The sequence below is a fragment of the Osmerus eperlanus genome, chromosome 5, assembly GCF_963692335.1.
Source record: "Osmerus eperlanus chromosome 5, fOsmEpe2.1, whole genome shotgun sequence".
Classification (NCBI taxonomy): domain Eukaryota; kingdom Metazoa; phylum Chordata; class Actinopteri; order Osmeriformes; family Osmeridae; genus Osmerus; species Osmerus eperlanus.
The window spans coordinates 16,571,625-16,595,442 of record NC_085022.1 but is presented as its reverse complement, the minus strand read 5'-3'; the positions used below and the strand labels follow the sequence as shown (position 1 = coordinate 16,595,442).

Below are 23,818 nucleotides of genomic sequence, written 5' to 3'. Positions count from 1 at the left end.
ACATTGCCAGTGGGTAGGCAGTAGTGGTCCATGCTGTACTGCAGCATTGCTTTTTAGCCGTGAAATCATAAGATTGATATATTGTTGGCGAGTAAAGAATGATAAATAGTGTGCCCTTAGTGATAAATAAAAGAGCACACCCTGTCTCCAGTACACCCCTCATCTCAGCTGTATAGCTGACAGCTACATACATGTATTCATATAACTAAGAGTCAATAAAAGTCAAATTCCTGTTTTACACTATGATGTCAAATTCAGATTTGTAGTCCTTTTAGCTCTTTTTACAGGCAATGTCACTGAGGGCTTCACACACGCCCATTGAACTGCACCCAAACTGACTTTCACACCTAAAGTCTCCTCACATATCTGTAGTTACGACATCAATAAGGCCCTGGGATGTTCCTGATGCCGGCCTCCTCACACCAACACCAGTATGACCTGGACGAGGACTGAAGAAGGGCCTCTGTCCAGTCTGTCACTAAGTCTTAACGGAGAGCACCGCAACAGTTTTCTAACAGTCAAAATCAATAACAACTATAGGAAAACTCAGTTTGAAGGAGAGACTGACAGAGAGAGACAGAGAGAGAGAGAGAGAGAGAGAGAGAGAGAGAGAGAGAGAGAGAGAGAGAGAGAGAGAGGGAGGGAGGGAGAGAAAAAGAGAGGAAGAAAGAGAGAGAGGCAGCATATTGGAAGGAAGCTGATGACAGCTGATAACTTGGTCCCAGACGAACCCTGATACCGGTCCCTTGTCACTGACGATTACAACAATCGATCGATCAAAGTCACGATTCAACCTTGCTTACTTGAGACTTGACATTAATCATGCAGGTAGTTGCTGCACTTCTCAGTTTCAACCAGCAGATGGGGCTGTTAACAGGTGGATGAGGAAAGACAGGAGCACAGAAACACGTGAGGGAGCCATGACTCACAAGGAAGAACATGCTGAAAGGAGAGGAGAGGGGAGAAGGACGAGAGAATCGCCGCCTCGTTTCTTTTCTTCGTTTCATCTATTCGTCTTCCAGTACTGCTAGTTGGGGACATGGGATGCAAGAGCTCTGTGTCTCCAGCCAGACACTCACACAACAGGAAGTAGGGATGAAGGAGGTCAAGCAGCTCCTGGCACCGGAAAAGATCAGGTCAAAGTTGAGAGGTCACATGACCTGGCTGTTGAGCCTGTCCTCTCTCAGGACACTCTGAGGTACCTGCCCTGACGAATCTGTATGGGGTCCCACTACTGAGGTGACAGTGAGTTGTCTACATAGGAACTTGGGTGGAACCAGGAGCACCATGAAGGAGTGACAAAGGAGGCGGAGAGAGAGAGAGAAAGACAGAGAAAGAGAGTGAGAGTGTGAGAGAGTGTGTGTGAGAGAGAGAGAGAGAGAGAGAGAGAGAGAGAGAGAGAGAGAGAGAGAGAGAGAGAGAGAGAAAAAAAAACTGAGGGAAAAAGCGTGCTCCAGCTCTTGGTCCGAGCCTCAATGATCAGCCGATCTGTTGACTTTGCTGCAGTCTGTTGTGGGATTGTTGGTGGTGTGTTGCATGGGCGTTGCCATGGTGAGAAGTGGTGCCTTTTCGTTTAGCGTTAGAAGGTGCATCTGACCACTGTTCCAGGATCAGATGTTTTTCCCCCATCCTCAGATCCTGACCTGTTTTCGGGTGCTCAGGTAACAACTGACCCTGGAACTGTGATCAGAGGCTATGCCATGCAGATGAAGCCGCTTACGTAAACAGAGAGGGGGAGAGATGCAGTAAGGGGGAAGGGGGGGGGGTAGCTGAGCTGTAGCATTGAAGAGGGGTTGAAGGGTCGGGGGCTTGAAGGGTGAGTGCGAGGGGTGAAAGGAGAGGGGTGAGGGAGGGTGGTTGAGTGTGTGTGTGGGGGGGGGGGGGGATCAGGGGGTGAAAGGGAGAGGGGTTAGGGGTGAGGGGGTAAGAGGCTGAGGGAGGTCCACTCACCAGACAGTTGCTGAACCCCTGGCTGGTCATGTGTGCTTAACAACTGGCCCTGAATTGTCTCCACCACCCGCTTGAAGCGTCGGCTGGGTCCTATACATACACACACGCACACGCACACGCACAACACACACACACACGCACGTGCACACACGTGAAAAAGAAGGAAAGATAAAGGGACCAGTTGAAGACAGGGGAGGAAATTATGAATCAAGGACGGAAAGAAGGGAGGGGTCTCACAGAGGATGGAGGAGAGGAGGGAGGGAGGGTTCCTACAGGGCACCTTCAGTTTCTACAGTCAGTGACATCAGAAAACCAGCAGGCTCCAAATGGCCTATGATTAGGGAAGGTAAAAGTGCTTCTGTGGACGTGTGTGTGCGTGTGTATGTGTGTGTGAGGATCGGAGTGTGTGTGTGTGTGTGAGCGCGTGTGTGCCATCTCCTCTGTCTAAATTCTCCCCTGGAGTGCAGATTGTTCCTCTCACACATGGCTAGGACTGCGAGCACAGGGACAATGAATGGGGTCTGTCTTTGTGGTCAGCCCCAGACCAGAGAAGAAACTATCATCTCATTCAAGAGGGAAGGACGGTTGATGATAATATGCATGTGGTTAGGGCCGACCAAATGGAATATTTGTCTGTATGCGTGTATATCTTCGTGTGTTTATGTTTGTGTGTGTGTGTGTGTGTGTATGTGTGTGTTGCTATAGAGCACAGTGACCAAGTAGATAATGCTGCTCTTGTTGGTGCCATTGGTGCATGTGTGTGGTATGTTTGTGGATGTGTGCGCGTGTTACCTGAGAGCAGGGTGAAGGTGACAGAGTAGATGCCGTTCTCCTTGGTGGCAGCGGTGCTCTCGGTGTAGGTGATGTCCACCTGGAACTTCACCGGCTTCTGGAACACGGTGGGACCTGCTGTGGACTTGTACTCTGCCCGGAAACTGGTCTGGGATATAACACTGTGGCTGAGACTTGGGATCTGAGAGAGTGGGAGAGAGAGAGGGAAAGAGAGAGAGAGAGGGGGAGAGAAAGTAAGGATGCATGGATATAAAGTGAGAGAGCAAATGAGAAAGAGAGGGGGAAAAGGGAGAAAGAGAAGAGCAAGAGAGAGAGGGAGAGAGGAGAAGAGAGGTAGATGGCAGATAATGTAAGAGAGAATGTGTAAGGGAAAGAGCGACAAAGAAAGAGAGAGAGAGAGAGAGAGAGAGAGAGAGAGAGAGAGAGAGAGAGAGAGAGAGAGAGAGAGAGAGAGAGAGAGAGAGAGAGAGAGAGAGGCAAAGTAAAAAAAGATGGAGAGAGAGAACAGGAAGAGAGGAGAGATATGAGGGGAATGAGGAGTTGTAAGTGAAGAGATTGGAACTGAAGTGAGAGTTCATGTTTAATTTTGTCAACCACCTGTACCTGACAGGTTGAATGAACCGCCACTACAACATTCCTATGCTGTGAAACAGAGATTAAACTCTAAACAGATTACAGCCACAAGGAGCAACCATGCATTCATAAACTCCTCCAGCTAAAGTAATCTTAAATCATCCAACACTCAACTCCTACTAAAATACATTTGTTGGAATGCTTCAGCAGTTTAGCTCTGAAACTGTCACGTTTCAGCTAGCTACTGGGGAAATTTGACATCCCATTAAGGGAGTTTGCTGAGGAGTATAATTCTAGTTTTTCAGGTGCCAATCTGCTGTCTGGAATACAGCTAGCATAATCTAGAGAGGAAAATAGCTAGCTCCAAGATGGGGGCAACGGTTTGACATTAACCTGCATTGGCATCGTTTCTGTTTTCCAAGAGTTTGTTAAGTTTAGGTGGTAAAATAGTCTGTAACAGAAATAGTTCTGTTCATTGTTTAGGCTCAATCACTGTTCACTTACAGACAGCAGATCTGAGAGAAGTGTTGTCTTTACCTCTGTCTCTCTCTGTCTCTCTCTGTCTCTCTCTGTCTCTCTCTGTCTCTCTCTGTCTCTCTCTGTCTCTCTCTGTCTCTCTCTCTGTGTCTCTCTGTGTCTCTCTGTGTCTCTCTGTGTCTCTCTGTGTCTCTCTGTGTCTCTCTGTGTCTCTCTGTGTCTCTCTCGCCCTTCTCCAACATTTCTCTCTCCGTCTCTCTCTCTGGCACCTCGCACATACACAGGCAAAAAAGCACACGCGCTCACACGCGCACAAACACGTTCTCCCTTCCTCAGCGCGACGCGGCGAGGGCGAGGCATCTGTATGCTAATACCGAGTGCCCCGTTTTGATTTCCCATTGACCTCCAGTGAGAGGCGTCAGTCGCGACAGGGAGTCGTAGCGGAGGAGGACAACACCAGGTGCCTACCGAGCGTCCACATAAATTAGCCGCACACGGGGAAGAAACGCCCGTGGACACGGACAAGGCCTGCCCACAACCAGCGCCAATCAACACCACCGATGCGGCGGCGAGGAGCCTCCTTCTGACAGCAGGTGCCAGCACGGCAACGGCTCCCAGGCTCCCGAACGAGACGACAGAGGGGATGGAGGGGGCAGGTAAAGGAGGGAGGAAGAGAGAGAATGGTGAGAGCAGATGGGAGGAGGTGGGCGGAGGGAGGGGGAGGAGTCACACGGGGGGGGGGGGGGGGGGGGCGTTACCGAGAGGAAGGCGTGGACGATGTCGGCCTTGATGGAGCTCAGAGGCTTGTCTCGGATCACGATGAAGATCTGCTCCTCTTTCTCCAGGCTGATGAAGTTACCGAACCACGACTTCTTGGCAAGTCTGTCGGCGGGGGAGAAGGCTTCCATCAGTACTTAGCAACGCTACTTTGAATGTAATGTCTGCATAAATCTGGGACGATATTAAAGCAATATAATGTTTAGCGTAGGCCCATAAATTCCAAACTGCACACTAAAACTTTGCTACTCTTTACTTGGTTACCCCCTCCCTCCCCTCTTTTCTCGGTCCACCTCTTCCCTCCCCCTCTCCCCCACCCCTCTTTCCCCTCACCCCTGCCCTCCCCTCCTCCATCTACGGCTCCCTGCTGGGTGAGAGGTCTGATTTATGGGTGAGGGTGTGGGGAGAGGAGGCTTAGCAGATGGATGCTCCCCCTGCTGCTGGAGAGCGACGTGGAGGGATAGAGAGATGGAGGATAGAGAGATGGAGGATAGAGAGATGGAGGATAGAGAGATGGAGGATAGAGAGATGGAGAATAGAGAGATGGAGAATAGAGAGATGGAGGATAGAGAGATGGAGGATAGAGAGATGGAGGATAGAGAGATGGAGGATAGAGAGATGGAGGATAGAGACATGGAGGATAGAGAGATGGAGGATAGAGAGATGGAGGATAGACATGGAGGATAGAGAGATGGAGGATAGACATGGAGGATAGAGAGATGGAGGATAGACAGATGGAGGATAGAGACATGGAGGATAGACATGGAGGATAGAGAGATGGAGGATAGACAGATGGAGGATAGAGAGATGGAGGATAGAGAGATGGAGGATAGAGAGATGGAGGATAGAGAGATGGAGGATAGAGAGATGGAGGATAGAGAGATGGAGGATAGAGAGATGGAGGATAGAGAGATGGAGGATAGAGAGATGGAGGATAGAGACGTGGAGGGATAGAGAGATGGAGGATAGAGAGATGGAGGATAGAGAGATGGAGGATAGAGAGATGGAGGATAGAGAGATGGAGGATAGAGAGATGGAGGATAGAGAGATGGAGGATAGACATGGAGGATAGAGAGATGGAGGATAGAGAGATGGAGGATAGAGAGATGGAGGATAGAGAGATGGAGGATAGAGAGATGGAGGATAGACAGATGGAGGATAGAGACATGGAGGATAGACATGGAGGATAGAGAGATGGAGGATAGACAGATGGAGGATAGAGACATGGAGGATAGAGACATGGAGGATAGAGACATGGAGGATAGACATGGAGGATAGAGAGATGGAGGATAGACAGATGGAGGATAGAGACATGGAGGATAGACATGGAGGATAGAGAGATGGAGGATAGAGAGATGGAGGATAGAGAGATGGAGGATAGAGAGATGGAGGATAGAGAGATGGAGGATAGAGACATGAAGGGATACTTGAGGTGTGGAGAAATGATAACTTGGCAGCTATAGAGGGATGGCGGGATGAATGGAAGGAGAGATGGATAGATGGGAGGGTGATATCCCTGCTACCATAGAGGGATGGGGGTGTGAAGGGATGGATAGACAGAGGAACTGTTCTGCAATGGAGGGGATATGGATGGATAGATGGAGAGATGTAATGCCGATATTATAGGATGATGATGATGCATCTGCTTTTTCATTATTTCTCTTTCCCGGGCGCCCCAAAAAGGAAGATGTCCTCTGGGAAATGAGCCGTTTCTGCGTAGGTGGAAAGTTTTTTGACAATTGCGCTGAGAACAGAAGCTCTGTGTGTGTGTGTGTGAGAGACAGAGAGTGCGAGAGAAAGAAATATAGAGACTGAGAGAGAAACTTGTTAGTATAATGGAGAGAGAGAGAGAGAGAGAGAGAGAGAGAGAGAGAGAGAGAGAGAGAGAGAGAGAGAGAGAGAGAGAGAGAGAGAGAGAGAGAGAGAGAGAGAGAGATGAGATGAAAATAATACAGCCAGCTGAACATCCATGTCTACCCCAAGTATACATGTGTACCTGCAGCCTCTTACACGTCCTGGTGGATTCTGTCTGGTTCCTAATCTGCACAAGTCTGACAGTAGCCAAGTCACTTCTCTCAGTGTATATCACACACAGAGTGTTATCTTCCATACAATGTTCACTGGAGCATGTTCAGTTCACCTGCTACATGCATTTGTGTGTGTGTATGTGTGTGTTAGCAAACTGTATGCACTGTATGTATTCCATGTGTGTGTGGAAGGCAGGGGGTGGGGGTGTCACTGCCCAAGCTGTGTTAACCTCTCCAGTCCCATCTGTAGTGTACAGACTGACTCCCCCCTCACACCCCTCCCCCCAGCCAGAAGGTAGTGATCCAGTCATGCAAGCTAATCTAGGCCAGCCAAGCCCTTCTTGGACCCCCAAGAACAGAATGAGATCATCGGAACTACCCGGCCCCACACCAGCACCCACCCGCTCGGCCCCCCTCCCCCCCCCCCAACCAGAGTGTCCCTCCTACAGTACCCCTGTACCCTCCCTCCCTCTCCCTCCCCCCTGCCTTCAATCTGGACTGCAATTTGAGCGGCGTTGAATGTAAACCTGTCTTTAAACTGGACGCAAACAAATCTGTCTAAACTGTGTGTGATCATTTCAGTGATTGAGGAGGAGAGGTGCAGAGGGGGTGATGGTGGATGGAGGGGGGGAAACTCACTCCGGGGAAGACTCCGGTGTTAGGCTGGACATCTCCTCCTGTGTTGGGACTGGAGACAGCAAGGGTGAGAGAGGTCAAAGGTGAGAGACAGGTCAACAGGCCAACAACAACACCCTAGACAGTTGAATACAGTGCACGGGTCTCGAAATGCGATTGATAGCCATTACAGCCCAGCCGTGATGGGAAACCCCCCTGCGTACCTTGGAGTTTCCTGCGGTGGAAGCGTGGCGAGCCCAGGAAACTGTTCTTGATGGAGTTGAGGCGTGTCCTCCAGGGCATGCCCCCGAAGGACGGGCTGGGAGGGGGCGTGGGGCTGGGCGTGCCTGACGGGCTGTCCTTGGGCGTGTGCACCGGCGTTCCCTTGGGGGTGGGGAGGGGGCTGCCCCGAGGGGAGGGGTGGGGAGTGACCTGTATTATGGGAATAGATTTGGGGGTGTGGTCAGCGCTTGGAGAGGGCGTCACCGGGTGGAAGTGGTGCAGGCGGATGGGCGAGAGGGGCACCATGGGGGTGAAGGGCACAGAGAGCTGGGGACAGGCGCCCAGGGAGGGCCGGTGGGGAGCCTGGGGGCTTCCAGCGAGAAGGGAGGTGCAGGGGGAGGCAGAGACAGAGGAGGGAGGCTGACAGGGGGTGGAGAGCTTCAATGCGGGGGCGGAGGAGAGGTCCTGGTTGGAGTCGGGGAGGGGGTTGGAACGGGTGGCATGGAGGGGTTTCGGGGCCAGTTTGGGCTTGGCGGGGAGAGTCTGGGTTCTCTGGTGTGGGAAGAGGAAGGATTCGCTGTGGGGGGCGAGGGAGTTTGGTGTGGGGGTGCAGGCGCCTGTCCGGGTAGCTTTGTGCTCGGGGGATGGGCAGGGGCTGTTGTTGGGGGACAGGGACAGATCTGGGGACTGGGGTGGCACACAGAACTTTCTGACAGGCTGGGGATGGAGAGACAGAGAGAGGAAGGTGGTGGTGGTGGTGGTGGTGGTGGGGGGGGCAAGCAACAAGCACAACCAGCACCAATGATAGTTAGAGGGGAAATGGAAACGCATACACAGACAAAGACACACACACACGGGGGGGGGGGGGGGGGGGGGGGCAACATAGCAAAGATATGGCCAGACAAACAGCCAAGGCACAGAGCAGCAGGTGAGATGTAACACACACGCGAGCATGCACACACACACACACACACAAAGGAAATGGAGAAAAGACAAAAAAAAAAACAACAACATGCAGTTAGCCCACTGGGCCAAATCAATCAGCCAGTCAAAATGCAACAAGAACAAAATTGAAGAGAGAACGACAAAAGAGCAGATTGAGATTCAGGAGAGCATTCAGAACTGAGGAGAAAATGAGAATAGAAGGACTTCTCCTCAGAGGGAGTCCACGATGGTCCGTGGACAGAGAATATGTCAGTCAGAAACGCTTACGCATGCACGCGCGAGTACGCATGCACAGACACACACGCAGATAGATCAGACAGGCAGACAGGTGAGTGAGTGATGGCAGAGCTGAGACCAAGGAGAAGAGACATCCTGTGTATTCAGATGGATCGGTAGGTAACAATGGCCTGGCCGGGATATAGAGACAATCCTCCTACTCAGGCATGTTGGCCACAGAGCTGGAAGCAGCTTTTGAGAGTATTGTCACATCAAACCCCTTTCCTCCACAGCACGCAATCAAGGGCAGGTGGGGGGGGGGGGCATGTGAGGCTGTGTGAGAAGCGGTGAGGCCGGATGAGGCTGCGAGAGGCTGTAAGGTCACGTGAGAAGCTGTGAGGTTTTGTGAGAGGCCTTGTGAGGCTGAATGAGGCTGTGACTGAGATGCAGAGAGGAGCTACGGCTCTCTGGCTAATCTGCCGGCCTCTATAATCGTTCAGCCACTCCAGACCAGTCAGCTGGAAAGTTGTGCCACAACCCTCCCTGGTCTAATCAGCAGGAGGGGGATTTTAACCAGCATTCCCTGAGCTGGATTTCCACAAAGCTCAGGCCTCAGAACACAGAGAGGAGGAAGACGGGACTGAGAGAGCAGACAATTCCCAGCTCTCCTCCTACGTGTGAGTGTCTTTGTGTTTGAGAAAAAGACTGCATGTGTGAGGGTGTGTGGGGGAAGGGGGGGGGTACTTACCCGTGGACTGCTGAGAGGACTGGTGGAGAGACCAGAGGAGGCTCCACTGATGGACCGTGACCTGGAGTAGACACACACACACACGCACACACACAGTTAGTGTACGTTACAATGGGCACACCCATGGATACAGTAGGAGAGGTTAGAGGTCAGAGATGAGGCTGAGGTTAAGCCCGATGTCAAAGCACTAGAGCAGATAACAGCAAACACAAGCACAAGGGTTACTACCAATCCCCCATACAACCGTGATACTGCGCGCACATACACACACACACACACATACACACAGTCGCAGACTCAGAAGGAACATTTAGAATGTGAATGGGAGGATTTCTGAGAGCTTCCCTCACACGCTTCGAAGGTTTAGTTTTTGTCTTTATGACGCTAATGCATCAACATGTTGATTCATTTCCATCCCTGGGTGTCCTGGGGTTAAAATTAAACATTCCTAATCGGTTTGATGTGTTGTCAACGTTTTACATGCAAGTATTTCTGACTGACTGTCTCTCCGTATGACATGTCTCTCTGTCTGACTGTTTCTCTTTCTCTTTGTCTGACTATCTGTCTCTCTGTCAGACTCTCTCTCTCTATTTCTCTCTCTGTGTGTCTGTCTCTCTCTCTCGCTCTCTCTCTTTCTATCTCTCTGTGTCTCTGTATGTCTCTCTGTCTCTCGATTCTACTATTCGTTATTTTAAAGTATTCAGACCTGTTCTGTATGATAGGTACTGGAGATAGACTCCCACACACACACACGCAGGGATGGGCTGAAGTGGTCACGCAGACTGAAATAGAACAGAACAGAGAGTACCCTAACAGATGTCAGCAAAAAAGAAATAAACCCACGCCATGTATCTACAGTACCTGCGTGTGTGTGTGTGTGTGTGTGCGTGGAGATGATACCTTGTTGCTAGGGTGTCTCTAAAAACAGAACAGCTGACAGGTGCTATCTCCTGTTTACAGGGGCGGGAATGTTCCACCTTGAGCTCCCCAGAGATGCTTTCTCCAGGCACACATCACATGGACCCCTGATCTGGAGGTAAACAAAGCCTGCTCTCTGCGGCCAGAATCACACCGAACCAGAACTGATGTGGTCGGATCAGAAGCGACACGAGGAGGGTCATGTCCCCGGTTGTGTCTATCTGGAGCGGGCCATCAGTACATCTGTTGAGAGTTTCGAGATGAATTCTTGTAGATGAGTGTTGTATTTATAGAGAGGGGAAAGATGCGGCCGAGCCATCATCTATCATTCTCCAAATGGAAACAAGGAGTCCCTGTTAGGAAATACACTGAGAGAAAATAAAGAGCCTGCCCTTCAGTTTGTGTGTGTGTGCGCGAGCGCGCGAGTGTGTGAGAAAGAAAGAGAGAGATTATATATCTGTCTCAGCAGTCTATTGCTGACCCTAAACTTTTTAAATAAGCATCCTCACCTCCCTGAAGGTGTTTAAGTGTGTGTGTGTGACCAATCTTTGTTTCTGCGGTCCATCAAGTGCACCCGTGGGGTGCAGTGGTGCACTGTGGGAGATGATATGAGCACAAGGGGTTTCTGGAAAGAGGACATGGAATCAGTTCAACTCAGAAGCAGACAGAATGCCTGGTAGCACTAGGACCTGGAGGCAGAAAAGAGGTCAGATATGCAGCCAAATGTGTTGTTTCTAGAATATCTAGTTGTGTGTGAGTGTGTGCGTGTGTCTGTGAGAGAGATCATTTATGTCTCAGTAGTCTATTTTTGTTCCCAAATGTTTCTCATCAACCCATTGTTTGGAGCACTCTTAAAATGAATGTGTTAGAAATCAACACAATGTTTGTGCTCTCTAGCTCTCATGCCCTGTGTGTGCACGTGTGTCAGTGTGCCAGTGTGTGTGTGTGCCCTATGTGAAAGAGTTCCAGCGCCATCTGTAATGCATATCACAGCGCTCAGAGCAAATCTTTCTTCAGATCAAAACTGTCGTAAACAGGAAAATAGTTTATCTCTCAGCAAGGCGGCCAAGACACATACAGAGAATGTTATCCCCCCCCCAATCTCTTACCACTCAACATCCACAAACACTGTGGAAATGAGTGGGATTTGTTTAATTTGCACTTATCTAAACATACTCAATAAGTATGCAGCTATTAAAGCACGATTTAAGATCACAAGAAGACACACTCGAGTCAAAATAACAGAATGATTCTGAGTGTAAATATTGATATCTAATTTATTTATGTGCCATTAGCTTCCCCTGTGTTCCACCAGTTCCTCTCGGCTATATTTTCAATCTAAGGTTTGAGACTCGACAGCATTTTGAAACATTCTAATGTTAGACATTTGTTATGTTAGCAAGGTGGCAACAACCAAGAGCCTGTGATAACACATGACAACACCACACTGACAGTTACTTACATCTCCCTAACGATGTGGTTTGGATACAACTAATTACTCATCTTAATAAAGTAAGAGAACTTGGTGTGCGTAGTGTACAGACTGTATTCACTAGTCTAATGATTACTGTAAAGTACATACTACTGTACTCATTAATGTAGTCACTACTGTACTAACCACTGTAGTACTATGCTAACTACTGTATTGTACTAATGACTGTATAGCTACCGTCCTGTATGAACTAGTGTACATAGTTCTGAGGTACAGACGAGGGTAAACCAGAAGAGGGAAGGGCTGGTGCAGCAGACTGTGACCGAGGTCTGCAGTGAGGATGCGGGTGGACAGTGTCTGAGGTAGAGACATGTCTGTTGTCACGTCTTAGATCAAGTTTACTCCTGTGCTTCCCCCCCTCTTCCCCCCCTCTTTCAGAGCGAGGAGAGATCAGGCCTGTCGTAATAGATGTTTCAAAGCCAGGAGGATTCCTGACACACTCTGATCTAAAGTTTTCAAAAGTCTCTAAGCTGTCGACAAAACTTTGCTGTTTGAGAGAGATAAGGTTACATTCACACAAATTCAATCAAATATTTGGACATCAGTATAGTACGTGTGGACGTGCCCACAAACATACCTAATGGAACACACACACACACACACACACGTACACACAAACACACACACACACACACACACACGTACACACACACACGTACACACAAACACACACACACACAACTCTCCATTACAGAAAACCTTTGAGGCATACAGCCACACAAGGGTAGGATGAAAGAGGAAACGTTTTAAACTGTTTTATCAACATCAACATATATGGTGGTACTGGTCCTTTGGGTGGAGGTGTGGGGGATGTGGGGTGTGAGTGGTCCTCTTGGTGGAGGTGAATCAAGAACCCCCAACCCCCACACACACACCTCCACCCCACCTGTCCATCAGGTGACAGAGAACCTGCAGAGTTAAATGGCTGTGTTTCCTCCACCAGCAAAGCAATCCCAAACTAACAGAGGGGGGGCGCGGGGACCAAAGGCATTCACATACAGGACACCCAGGGAGGGAGTAAGGAGGGGAGGGACTGAAGGGGCGGGGGGTGGGGCTGGGGGTGGAAGAAACAAACTAAGTGAACAGAACATACAGGATGGAGGGGGGAGATGCAGGGGAACTTTTCGTTCTGTCTCTGGAGGAGGAGAAGGAGAGAGAGAGAGGGAGGGAGGGAGGGTAGGAGCAGAGGAGGAAATGGAAAACAGGGAAATGAACCCTGAGCGTGAAACTGAGCTGCGCCGTGGGCAGAAGCCCTGAACAGGAGGGGAACGGATGAGAGGAGTGAGGGATGAGATGAATGTGGCAAACAGGATTTCCCCCTAGGATGAAGCCTGTCAACAGACAGAGAGAGTACAGCTGGGATGGTCTTTCTTAGGGGGTCAATCTCCGTTATTGATTCATCAAATTATTGATCCCAAAAAAATCAGTCGGGTAGATATTGAAGAACAATACATGGTTCTAGATTGCCTTGAAACCGATCAACCATCAAGCAATTCCCCAGCTGGTGTCAATCACTAGTAGTGATTAAAGAGGACTGGGTCGTCTCTGACTCGCTGCCCCCCCTCCCATGCAATCTCCTCAGACAGTACAGAGGCGTCACACCCTTTGACAGGGAGCATGTTATCAGGATATTGGTTTGTGGAATAAGCTGAGAGCCTGAGATGTGTGATGGGGCTGCAGTGACTGGTGATGATGACGGCTGTGTCACTTTACTGAGATATCGGAGTATTCTGCATAAGAGGAAATGGGACTGACTGACTGGCTGACTTGACTGAGTGGAAGAGGAGATAGCAGCCGGGAGATACAGCAGAACATTACACTGAAATTGATTCCATCGAGCATGTTCGATTAAAGGAAATGTCGAATTTAACTTTCGTCTAATTCATTTTGCTCACATCTAATTCTATTGCTGTCACAAACATTTGTAACCAGTACGGTGCTGGTGGTCACACGACGAGGTGGACAACCTTTTAAAATGGCTCTGTTAGAATTGGATCTGTCAGATTTGCTGGTGTTGCTGTAACCGTTTTAAATTCATCTCCTTCTGAGGAAAGTACCACTGCATCTCTACCCTCCCCCCATCATCTGTGCAGGGGTGAGGGGGGTGAGGTGGAGGATATGGGGGTGAAGGGGAGGAGTGGGGAGAGTGTTGTTTTACCAGGGTAGAGTAGGTGTGGTGGGGAGGGGGAATGTATACCTTTCATCCTTGTTGCTTTTGGAATTGGCGTCAGTGATATCCAAGCTTTTACTGAACACAGTCTTACTACATCGAGACAGAAGACAAAGGCAATAGAGTGTCAGTCAGTATGTGTGTGTGAGAGAGAGTGGGCGTGCTCGTGGGTGCGTGCGTGCGTATCTGTGAGCGTGTGTCAACAAAGAGATCCGAGCCAACAGCTGTCAGCCAGCCCTGCTAGCCTACAATGACTCCAAGCTTTCGAGGTGCAGTCCTCAGATCAGGCTGGAGGAGCAAGATGAAGACCCCCCCCCATCACACACTCCCCGTCCGGACAGGTGGGTGTCCCGTACCTCTGTCCGTGTTGCGTCATGTCGATGGCCCGACGTGCTGGGACGGGAGAACCGCCGTCTGTCACGCTGAGGACCTCCATGGACTTCCTCTCTGGTCTCCTCTTGCCATGGCGGTTCAACATGGGGGAGTCCACACGCTTCCTGGGGGGGTCTGGGGGAAGGGAAGGTGGTGGTGGTGGTGGGGGGGGGGCAATTGAAACTGATTGTTTTGGCTGGAGTGTCATAAGCAGGGAGGTGGGTGAGGAGTGCATGTCAAGGGCAAGCTTGATGATGTGTGTCCAGGTGTGTGCGTTGGTCGGATCATTAACATATCTATTGTCCCCTTGGTATTGACATTTAGACATGATCCAGGCTCTTTAGATTGCCCACTGAAATACTGTTGAAATACCATCGCATGTTGCTTTGGATAATGAAAACGAATGAACAAAATGTCAAACGTAATATGATTATAAGGCACTGACAGTATTGGACGGGCCCAGAATGTGAGAATATGTTGTTAGTGAGAATATGCTGATAACACCTCATTTACCCTGAATGAGGTTTCTCCATGAATGTCTCCTCATCTGAACCATATCTAAACAAGACGAGAATGTCACCTAGTTGACCCCCCCCCTCAGGAGGTTGAGTCATGCGCTGTGAGAGAGTTCTGTCTCTGTTCAAAAACCTGCTGTCTGTTCAGAGAGACCTCTGATTACCTCACTGACCAAGTTGTCCATTTCCTGTCGACACTCCTGTGTAACATTTGGAATTTTACCAAGACTGTTCACTTGGTCACTTGTCAGTGGTATTTCAATTCCATTGGATTGCGATCAAACGAGGACAGCGTTAAAATAGCAGTGACCATCATCCTTCTGTTCAAAATAATCAGTCCTTGTCTGCGTATTTCTCAAGGAACACTGACATTCTAGAAGGTTTGTCGCACTGCACTGTTCCAAAAGGGTTGGGTTGTAGTACATGACCCATTTGATTGAAACTTCTCAGGGCCCGATCTTGCACCCAGCGCAATTGACTTTGTCAACGCCGCAAGTATCATTCCTATTTTGCACTCGACGCAAAGCTGACTTTTCCCTCCACAGACGCACGTCGAAATGACCTTGCGCTCCCGTGGGCGGTTCAGTGAAAAAGGAGGCGTGTTCCGGCGCAAACGTTCCCTGGTGCTATTTTGCAGTTTCCGAAAAACAATTCCGCCACTGACCAGGAAAAACGTGGTCTAAAGTCAATGGCGCATTATTCAGATGCTATTTTAAGAGCGCAAGCTTGGTCCGTGCACACTGCTGGCGAGGCCAGGGTCTTCTTTCTGCGAAGCTACGTTACATTGTTTTGATTTATGGCGTGTTACATTTTTTCAATGATTATAAAAAGATTTTCAGCATTTTCATGAGAAATCTCTATGTATGTGAACATGATTTGTAACAATTGTGCCAATTTTCTCCCACGCCTGTTTAACCGAAGCTAATTTGGGTGGGTTTCTTCTCCCATCTCCATCAGAATCAGAATTCGGTTTATTCGCCATGTAGCCTATATTACACAAACACAGAATTTACTGTGGCAGGAAGGTGCAAACAATAAACATATACGGGTCTTAAATTAAGTAAAAAAGTACAATAGTTAAACTAATTCCAAGAACCAAACAATTTAAAAAATAAAATATAGGGTAGGCTATATAAAAATAAGAATAAGAATTTGAATGAGCAGCATGAGCGGGCAATTTAGTGCAATGAGAAAACTGCTCTGCCTTTCCCATACAATGTCACTTGTCTATCTGTTACGGCCCTGACTAGAACGTCGGTCTCCTTGGCTGTGAACCGCTCCTGGCGTGCGCCTGGCAAATCCGCTCTTAAAGGGAATGTGAGATGACGCTCTGATTGGTTTATTGCACGTTACGCCCAAACCACACCCATTAGTAATGTAGCTACTTCGGACCTACTCATTTTAGATTTGCGGCAGGCGCAGTCATTTATCCCGCCGGCAAAATAGCAACCGAGCCGGAGTCCCGCCCACAAAGTTACTTGCGCTTTGCGGTTTGGTACTTGCATTTCAGATCGTCAAAATAGGGGGGTCAGACTCTACTCTGGAAACGGCTTTTGCTTTTTGAGAAAAGCATTTTCAAGCATCTCATGAGACACTTTTGTGTGTTTACGGTGGTCCTGTTTCGTATTCCCTGTCTTACCGATCTCGTTGCGAGGAGGCAGGTTCTGGTCCTCGTGACTTGGGTACCTCTCCTTCCTGTCCAGCAACAGGAAGTAAATCATCTTCTCCTGGTTGTCACTGTGGGAGACAGAGAAAAAGCCATGTCCACATGCAGGCACTCACTTTGATTGCTTGCTCACAGAATCACACACACGCAAACACACACTCCAGCACACATACACGCACCCACCCACAAAGTCCCGCCCGACTGCAAAATAACACATCATTAATAAAATGACTGATAGGAGATTAAGCATGTAAGTTTTGATAGCAAAACTAAAAAATGCACAATCCTTGTTAAAAAGTGAGTTTAGTTTCAGAGTTGATGGCTTCTGTTTGAAGTCATTAAGCCAGCATTGAGCCTTGCCCCATTAAGATGATCAATAGAAGTCTGTTATCCATTACGTCAACTATAAAGTTGTGAGAAAATATTGTCACATTATGAGTTTCTCAATTACGTTTTCTCACATAGACAGAAGATCTCAAATCAAAGTTTATAGTCCAATCTCCTAACTGTGGTAAGAAAATTAAATCAGACTGACACAAGGAGATACAATAACAGCAAGGGAGAGCAGAGCAGAGGAAAGGCGAGGAGGGAAGAGGGGAGCAGAGGAGAGAAAGAGAAGGAAGCAGGGGAGCAAAGGTACTGGTGCTACTAGTTAGATAACAGTGATTCTAGTTGGATCATAATGATAGTGGGCACACCGACACACACATACACACACCCGTGGTAGAGAAGCAATCTCAGCAGAGAGCGTGTTGCGTGGTTTGAGGTGGATTGCAGGAGCAGTAGGGTGGTGCTGGTGTGTGTGTGTGTGTGTGTGGGGGGGATATAACCAGTAGCAACCAGCTTAAGCGGTGTGTGATAACAGCAAAGTGATCTATGGGTCCTGACATCCAAAGCGACAGGTTCAAAGGATTTCATAAGCGGCGGGGAACAACTCAAGGCCTCTGGCGCTCAGAGTCCTCCCTCCCTCCGTCCCCCACCCTCTTCTTTACCGTTCTTCCTTATTCTTAAAGCATGTCACTCTCCCATTTGTTTCGATCTCCTATCTCACTCTGACCCCGTCCTCTTTTGTCCTCTCCACTCAGCCTCTCTCCTGAACCACACCTCTTCCCCGACCGTCCACATTCCTTCTCCGCACATGGTCTCCTCCCCTTTGTCTTTCTCTCCTTCCTTTTCCTCCCGATCTGCTTGCCCTCTCTCCCCCCCCCTCTCCTCCCCAGCTCCACTCCTCCTCCACCTACTCGTCGTTGAGCAGGTCCTTCATCAGTTTGTTCTTGTCCCTGAAGCAGCCCAGGGAGTGCATGCTGTCCAGGACGTCGGGGTCAATGTCGTCGGCGGACGGCAGGCTGCGGATGGTCACCTTCCTGGGTACGGGCTGCTCCGGCTCTGGCTCGTTCTTCCCTCCTCTGGAGGAAGAGCGCACACACACACACACACCCACCCACACATATACACACACAGAAGAGTTGAGGTATAGGGTTAGACTGAGGCGCATTCCTGATCCCAAAGGACTGTGACACACACACGCACAGGAACGCACACGCACACTGTCACACACGTAACCGCTTTAGGATGTCTCCTCCGTTTACTTTCTCCTCCGTCTCCATGAGAGGAGGAGGAGAGGAGGAGGAGAGGGGAATGTGAAGAGACAATTCTCCCTCCGGACTGCGGATCTCTAACCTTGCTGTTGACATGGCGACGCTGTGCCATTCATAACAACCAGACAGCCAGACAGCCATGCCAGACAGCTAGCCTGCCAGCCAGCCAACTAAGCCAGGCATCCAGCCACATCCTGTATACAGCTCATCTACAAACAATAAACATCCACTCAAAACACCGCGCACCAGTGGTGGAGCCCCAATAAAATACGATAGAGGAATGGGCAAAAACAAAAGAGGAAGAAAGAAGAAGGAGACGAGGGGGGGGGTGGATAGAAGAGTACTTACATGTACCACGTATGCTTCTGAATCTGATCTAACTGTAAAAAAAGAAAAAAACAGAGTACAGTTAGGACAGGCAGAAACACAGACAGACTTTCACCTGCAACTATGCAAATCAGTTGATCTTAAACAACAGAAAATATACATCAATAAATGAGTGGGGGGGGGCAGGCAGGGCGGCTGGGAGAGGGTGTGTGCGGGGGGGGGAGGGTTTTAAATGAAAAGAACCTATTGAATCGTCCGTGGACATGATTCTAACAGGCCTCTAACACCTCGCTAATCACTGCGGATTGGTGGAGCTGAATCAATGAAAACACATGAGACGGGAGAAGATGCTGCCATTCCTGTGGTTAAGAGCTACACAAAGAGGCAGAGAGAGAAATGGGGAAAAGGGCGAGAGAAAAGAGAGAGAAAGAGAGAGAGACAGAGAGAGAGAGAGAGACAGAGAAAAAAGGCTCCAGCCTAATCCACACGACCATCATCTCAAACACACACATGAATGATCTAACCCCTGCCAAGCCCTCTCTCTCCTCTCTCCTGTCCTCTCCTCTCCCTGCCCTGGCTAGCCTTCCGATGCGTTGGCATCTACCCAGTGCCCTGTGGGCAGAGAGAGAACACATCTTTGCCAGCTTTGGCAATGAAGCAGTTACTGAGTCCGACAGGGGCAGCTTGCGGGGGATGGAAGGAGAACAATAAGAAGAGGATGAGAGAAGCAGCTGTCCGTCAGAAGGAGTCGACAATGTGATGTGTGAGCTGGAGGGCTGTATCGATGTCACTGTGAAACGGTGGATCTCGAGCCTCTCTGCTGGACGCAGGGCTCAATACGAGCCCTGAGGACTTCATAGGGACCAGGGTTCAATAGGGCATCCAGTTATTCAGCCCCCTCACACCAAATACATCCCCAGTGAGCTCTCCGATGACAGGGAAGCAATTACTTCGGAGTGTAATGTTGAGTGAGGGCTGTACGCACAGAGAGATTAACAGCAGGGCTGTTTCTTGGCCCTCAGTGGGTCTCTTCAACTGCTCTATGAACCTGAGTCTGTCTGGTGGTGAGGGAGGATGGTGTGTGTATGGTCACATCAGCTGTCACGCACGTGGATGTGATCGCTGTCTAGGATATCGACAAAGTCCCTGCATGTGTGTGTGTGTGTGCGAGAGAGTGTGGATGTGTAGGTGTGGAAACACCTAACCCCCCCCGCCCCCCCCCCCAGAAAAGATCTGACTGATCAGATATCATCACTACCACCTGCTCTTCCTGAGTACAGCCCTGCTGGGTTTGTATGTGTATTGAATATGTGTGTGTGTTTGTATCGGCAATGTGCATGTATACTGTTTGTGCGAGTGTGTATTTTGTGTGTGTATTTAGTATCTGTGTGTTTGTGTGTATCTGCTATGTGCAGTGTGTGTGTTTTGTGTATGTGTGTGTGTGTGTGCTTCTGTGCATATGTGAGTGAGTGTGTGTGTGTGTGTGTGTGTGTGTGTGTGAAACATATGGCTGTCCATCAGAGCAGTGGGAGCCCCTTGGGGGGAGAGAGCAGAGAGGACCCACTGTGTTGTTGACAGGAGTGCTCTTTTTCAAAAGAAATCTGTCGAGCACTAACATCCTTCAACCATGCAGGTGGGATAATGTGTGTGCGTGCGTGTGTGTGTGTGAGGGTTGAATCCTGAATGTGTTCTCTTTGTCCTGTCGTCTTTGGGATTGTGTCAAGACAAAAGCTTAGCTCGTGGGGGCTTGTGAGAGACAAGATCTCACAATACAGACACATCTAGAGAGAAATAGAGAGAAACTCATTCAAAACAAAGCTAAGAGACATGCAGACAGACAGGAGAGACATTGTCCCAGCCCCAGGACTGACAGGCCCTTTACATCAGGCCACGATGAGGGGAGGACTCTGGCTTCCTCAGAGTCTACATGGCCTCAGACAGAGTAACTAGAGGACAGAGGCCGATTGCATTAGCTTCAGCCTCTAGCTGCTCACAGAAAATGAAGAAATGCCTTTCTGGACTAAAGCCCTTAAGCCTGTATAGATTAAATCACCTCCTTTTTATGATGGTGTGTGTGGGGTTGTGTGTGTGTGCGTGTGGTTGTGTGTGTGTGGTTGTGTGCGTGAGGTTGTGTGCGTGTCTGCTTGTGGTCGTGTGCGGACATCTCAACTCGGTTGAAGTCGTAGCTAGTGTGACTCAACAACATTCCAGCCAGTGAGCAGGGAGAAACAACAGCATTGACCTGGGCTGAACCCCGTGATGTCACAGCGAGCTGAACCCCGGTGATGTCATTGTAACCCCAGGCAGGCAGCTGATTAGCTATTGCAGGAGCCAAAGCTAAACTCCAGGAACATGCCTTCCAGGGGCTTTTGACATTCTGCTAACTCTGTCCCCTCAGACCAGACAGGCAGGGGAGGGAGAGAGAAAGAAAATGTGTTTGGGTGCGTGTAAGTGTGTGTGACGGGGAGGTGTAAGAGAAAGACAGAAAAAGAGGAAGAGAGAGAATAGTAACCTTAACATAAGGACAGGGACGGGTTTTCTCAGGACATTGCAACCGTGCTGCTTATGCATGCTGGGAAATGTAGGCACTTAGAACAACCTTTCCTCCTCCACCACAAGCGGAGACGGAGGAAAGCGAGCAGAGGATTCACACAGGACAAGGCCTGCGGCTCTGGAACAGCTTCCAGTAATGTTTATCACCATAATGACCCTCCTTACCCTCTCTCTATGTCTTTGTCTCTCTTTCTCTTCCTCCATCTTTCTCTCATTCTCTCTCGCATCAGCCCTCAGCCTCTCACCTATCCTCCACTGCCGTCATTCACTACCGGCTCTAACTTTATCTACAGTGTAACACTCACACCACCCCCACTCCACACACACACACACGTTTTCTGTTCTCTTAGGGCTCCTGTGAATGAGTCCTCCCTGACATAGTGATGGATAGTTCAGCCATGAGGGAATGGGATATTAGCATGCACTCAAGGGCAGCATCCCTAGCGTACACACACACAACACTGTCCACTGTCCCAAAGAAATCACCTGGTGTGTGAGGGAAATGTTGAGTTTGTATGTGTGCGTTCGAGTGTGTGTGTGTGTGTGAGTATCTGGATGAAAAAAGAGTGAATAAGAAATACAGGGCAAGAACAAAGGGCACCATCATTCCTCTGTGTACAACTCTGACCGCTTTCATTATTTACATTTGACTCCTATCTCGTATCCCCTCTCCCTCTCCCTCTCTGTCTTTCCCTCACTCCCTACATCAGTTTGTATCTCTCTTAAAATGTTCTCCCATTCTATGTCTCTCTTTCTCTTCTTCAGTCACCTTGCCAAGGTGATCTGTTTCTCCAGAAGAAAGAGAGGGAGGAAGAGGGAGAGGGAGGAATAGGGAGAGGAAGGAAGAGAGAGAGAGAGGAAGAGAGAGAGAGAGAGAGAGGCAGTTATGTGTAAACTAAGCTAGAGCCGAGGAGGCTAACTCAGAAACGCCCTCTGCCTTCTTCAGACTTAGCCCTCTCAGGCCAACAGAACACGGAGAAAAGGAGGAGGATGAGATGTGGGAGAAGGGAGGTGAGGAGAGTGACTGAGAGGAGAAGAAGGATCAGACCAACTCAACTAAATGGTACATGATGTGCCAACTGCCTTTTGGCTGATGAGGTCATGGAGCTCTGGTTACTGACCGTCAGACGCTTGGTGGCGTCCACCTCGATCATGCCCCTCAGCAGGTTCTGGCAGTCTGGAGGGATGAAGTGGGGCATGTGGAACACTCCCAGCTTCACCTTCTCCAGAAGGTTCCTCAGGTTGTCATCGTCAAACGGCAGAGCTCCCTAGATGGGAGGGGGGCAGAGAGACAGAGAGAGCGAGAGAGAAAGAGAAAAGGGGAAAGAGAAACAGAGCCAGAGAGAAAGAGAGCAAAAGAAAGATACAGAAAAGAGAGAGGCGTAGAGAAGAGACCGAGTTTTGACATATGTTAGGAAATTTCTCGTGCTTCAGAATTCAGACACATTAATAAACAAAAAAACAAAGAATAACCTGAGGACAAGAGGGCCAAAACAACCCAACACCCTCAGAGAGCTCCACAACACTCCAATTACACAGATTTGCCTCCAAACCTGACAATTAAATAATAAAAAACAAAACGATGAGGGTTTTAATAATTACCCATCTCTCTCTCTCTCTCTCTCTCTCTCTCTCTCTCTCTCTCTCTCTCTCTCTCTCTCTCTCTTTCTCCCTCCTCCCCACTTTAGTAAACCCAACCAGAGTCATTTATCAGATAGGCTGACAGCCTGCAGATGTGGCTGTTTGATAGATGACAGCTTCGACGAGTAGACGGTAGTAATATAACATGCCAAACAGAGACCGGCGGAGAGAGAAAGGGAGAGGGAGAGGAAGAGTTACAGAGAGTTATAGACAGAGAGAGGGAGAGAGAGAGAGAGAGAGAGAGAGAGAGAGAGAGAGACAGAGACAGAGACAGAGACAGAGAGAGAGAGAGAGAGAGAGAGAGAGAGAGAGAGAGAGAGAGAGAGAGGGGGGAGAAGCCTAACTGCAGGGGAGGAGCAGTGTGTCTAGTTGTCTGTCTCATGGTGCTCTGTGTCTCTGCCACGCAGGGAGGCGGGGGGGCAACTGCTGCTCACAGGCTGGAGCATATGGACAAGAAGAAACTTGTCCTCAGTGTGACTATGTCTCTATTGTCCTTGGATCCCATATTTGTAAATGCACAGGTGCTCGCACACACTCGCACGCACTCGCGCGCACGCACACACTCGCACTCGCACGCACTCGCACCCACCAGCACACAAACACACACACACACACATTTTATGGCCAAATGACAGGCTGTCAGTGTTCTGTATGTTTGGTGTCGTTTGGGATGGCTTCTTGCAGCTGTGCTGTGTAAATGAGGCAGATCAGAGGATGGTACCAGGCCGCTGAGACAGCCCGTCAGGGAGGAGGCATATTGAGAGGATGTCACTGGTCAACATTGTCCATAGCAGGAGGTGGCTCTGCTGATCTGGGCTCTGGACGGCAAGGATGCTAGACAACTAGCGCACCTTCGGTGTAGCCAGTGCGGTCAGCTGACACTCACCACCAACAGGGCGAAGAGAATGACCCCGCAGCTCCACACGTCTGCTCTCCTCCCATCATACTTCTCCCCCTGAAAGAAAGAGAGAGAGAGAGAGAGAGAGAGAGAGAGAGAGAGAGAGAGAGGGGAGAGGAAGAGAAATAAAGAGAAAAATAAATAGAGATTAGACATCAATAAAAGGTGGATGAAGGTAATAAAGAGGAGAGAGGAGAGCACACTCACCCTGATGACCTCTGGACACGCGTAGTGTGGAGATCTGAGGACAGAGAGAGGGATGGGGGACGATGGAGGGAGAGGGATAGGGGGACAGGGACAAAGGAGGGAGGTGGGGACATGGGCAT

The 23,818-nt window shown here is 49.4% G+C and overlaps 1 protein-coding gene across 2 annotated transcripts in view; it reads right to left on the bottom strand.

The window, feature by feature from the left end:
* Window positions 1-23,818, bottom strand: part of brsk2a (BR serine/threonine kinase 2a) — a 56,579-nt gene that overhangs the window by 542 nt on the left and 32,219 nt on the right. Inside the window, exons 5-18 of one of the 2 annotated variants that reach the window (XM_062461967.1) lie at window positions 23,700-23,733; window positions 23,481-23,549; window positions 22,075-22,221; window positions 18,422-18,453; window positions 17,717-17,881; window positions 16,449-16,546; window positions 14,279-14,429; window positions 13,950-14,015; window positions 9,343-9,403; window positions 7,436-7,643; window positions 7,236-7,284; window positions 4,551-4,674; window positions 2,743-2,923; window positions 1,951-2,040 (exon numbers count right to left, since the gene is read on the bottom strand). In XM_062461967.1, coding sequence (XP_062317951.1) covers window positions 1,951-2,040; window positions 2,743-2,923; window positions 4,551-4,674; window positions 7,236-7,284; window positions 7,436-7,643; window positions 9,343-9,403; window positions 13,950-14,015; window positions 14,279-14,429; window positions 16,449-16,546; window positions 17,717-17,881; window positions 18,422-18,453; window positions 22,075-22,221; window positions 23,481-23,549; window positions 23,700-23,733 — 1,475 coding nt within the window. The remainder of the gene's footprint in view (window positions 1-1,950; window positions 2,041-2,742; window positions 2,924-4,550; window positions 4,675-7,235; window positions 7,285-7,435; window positions 7,644-9,342; window positions 9,404-13,949; window positions 14,016-14,278; window positions 14,430-16,448; window positions 16,547-17,716; window positions 17,882-18,421; window positions 18,454-22,074; window positions 22,222-23,480; window positions 23,550-23,699; window positions 23,734-23,818) is intronic. The other variant, XM_062461968.1, reaches the window with a different exon arrangement.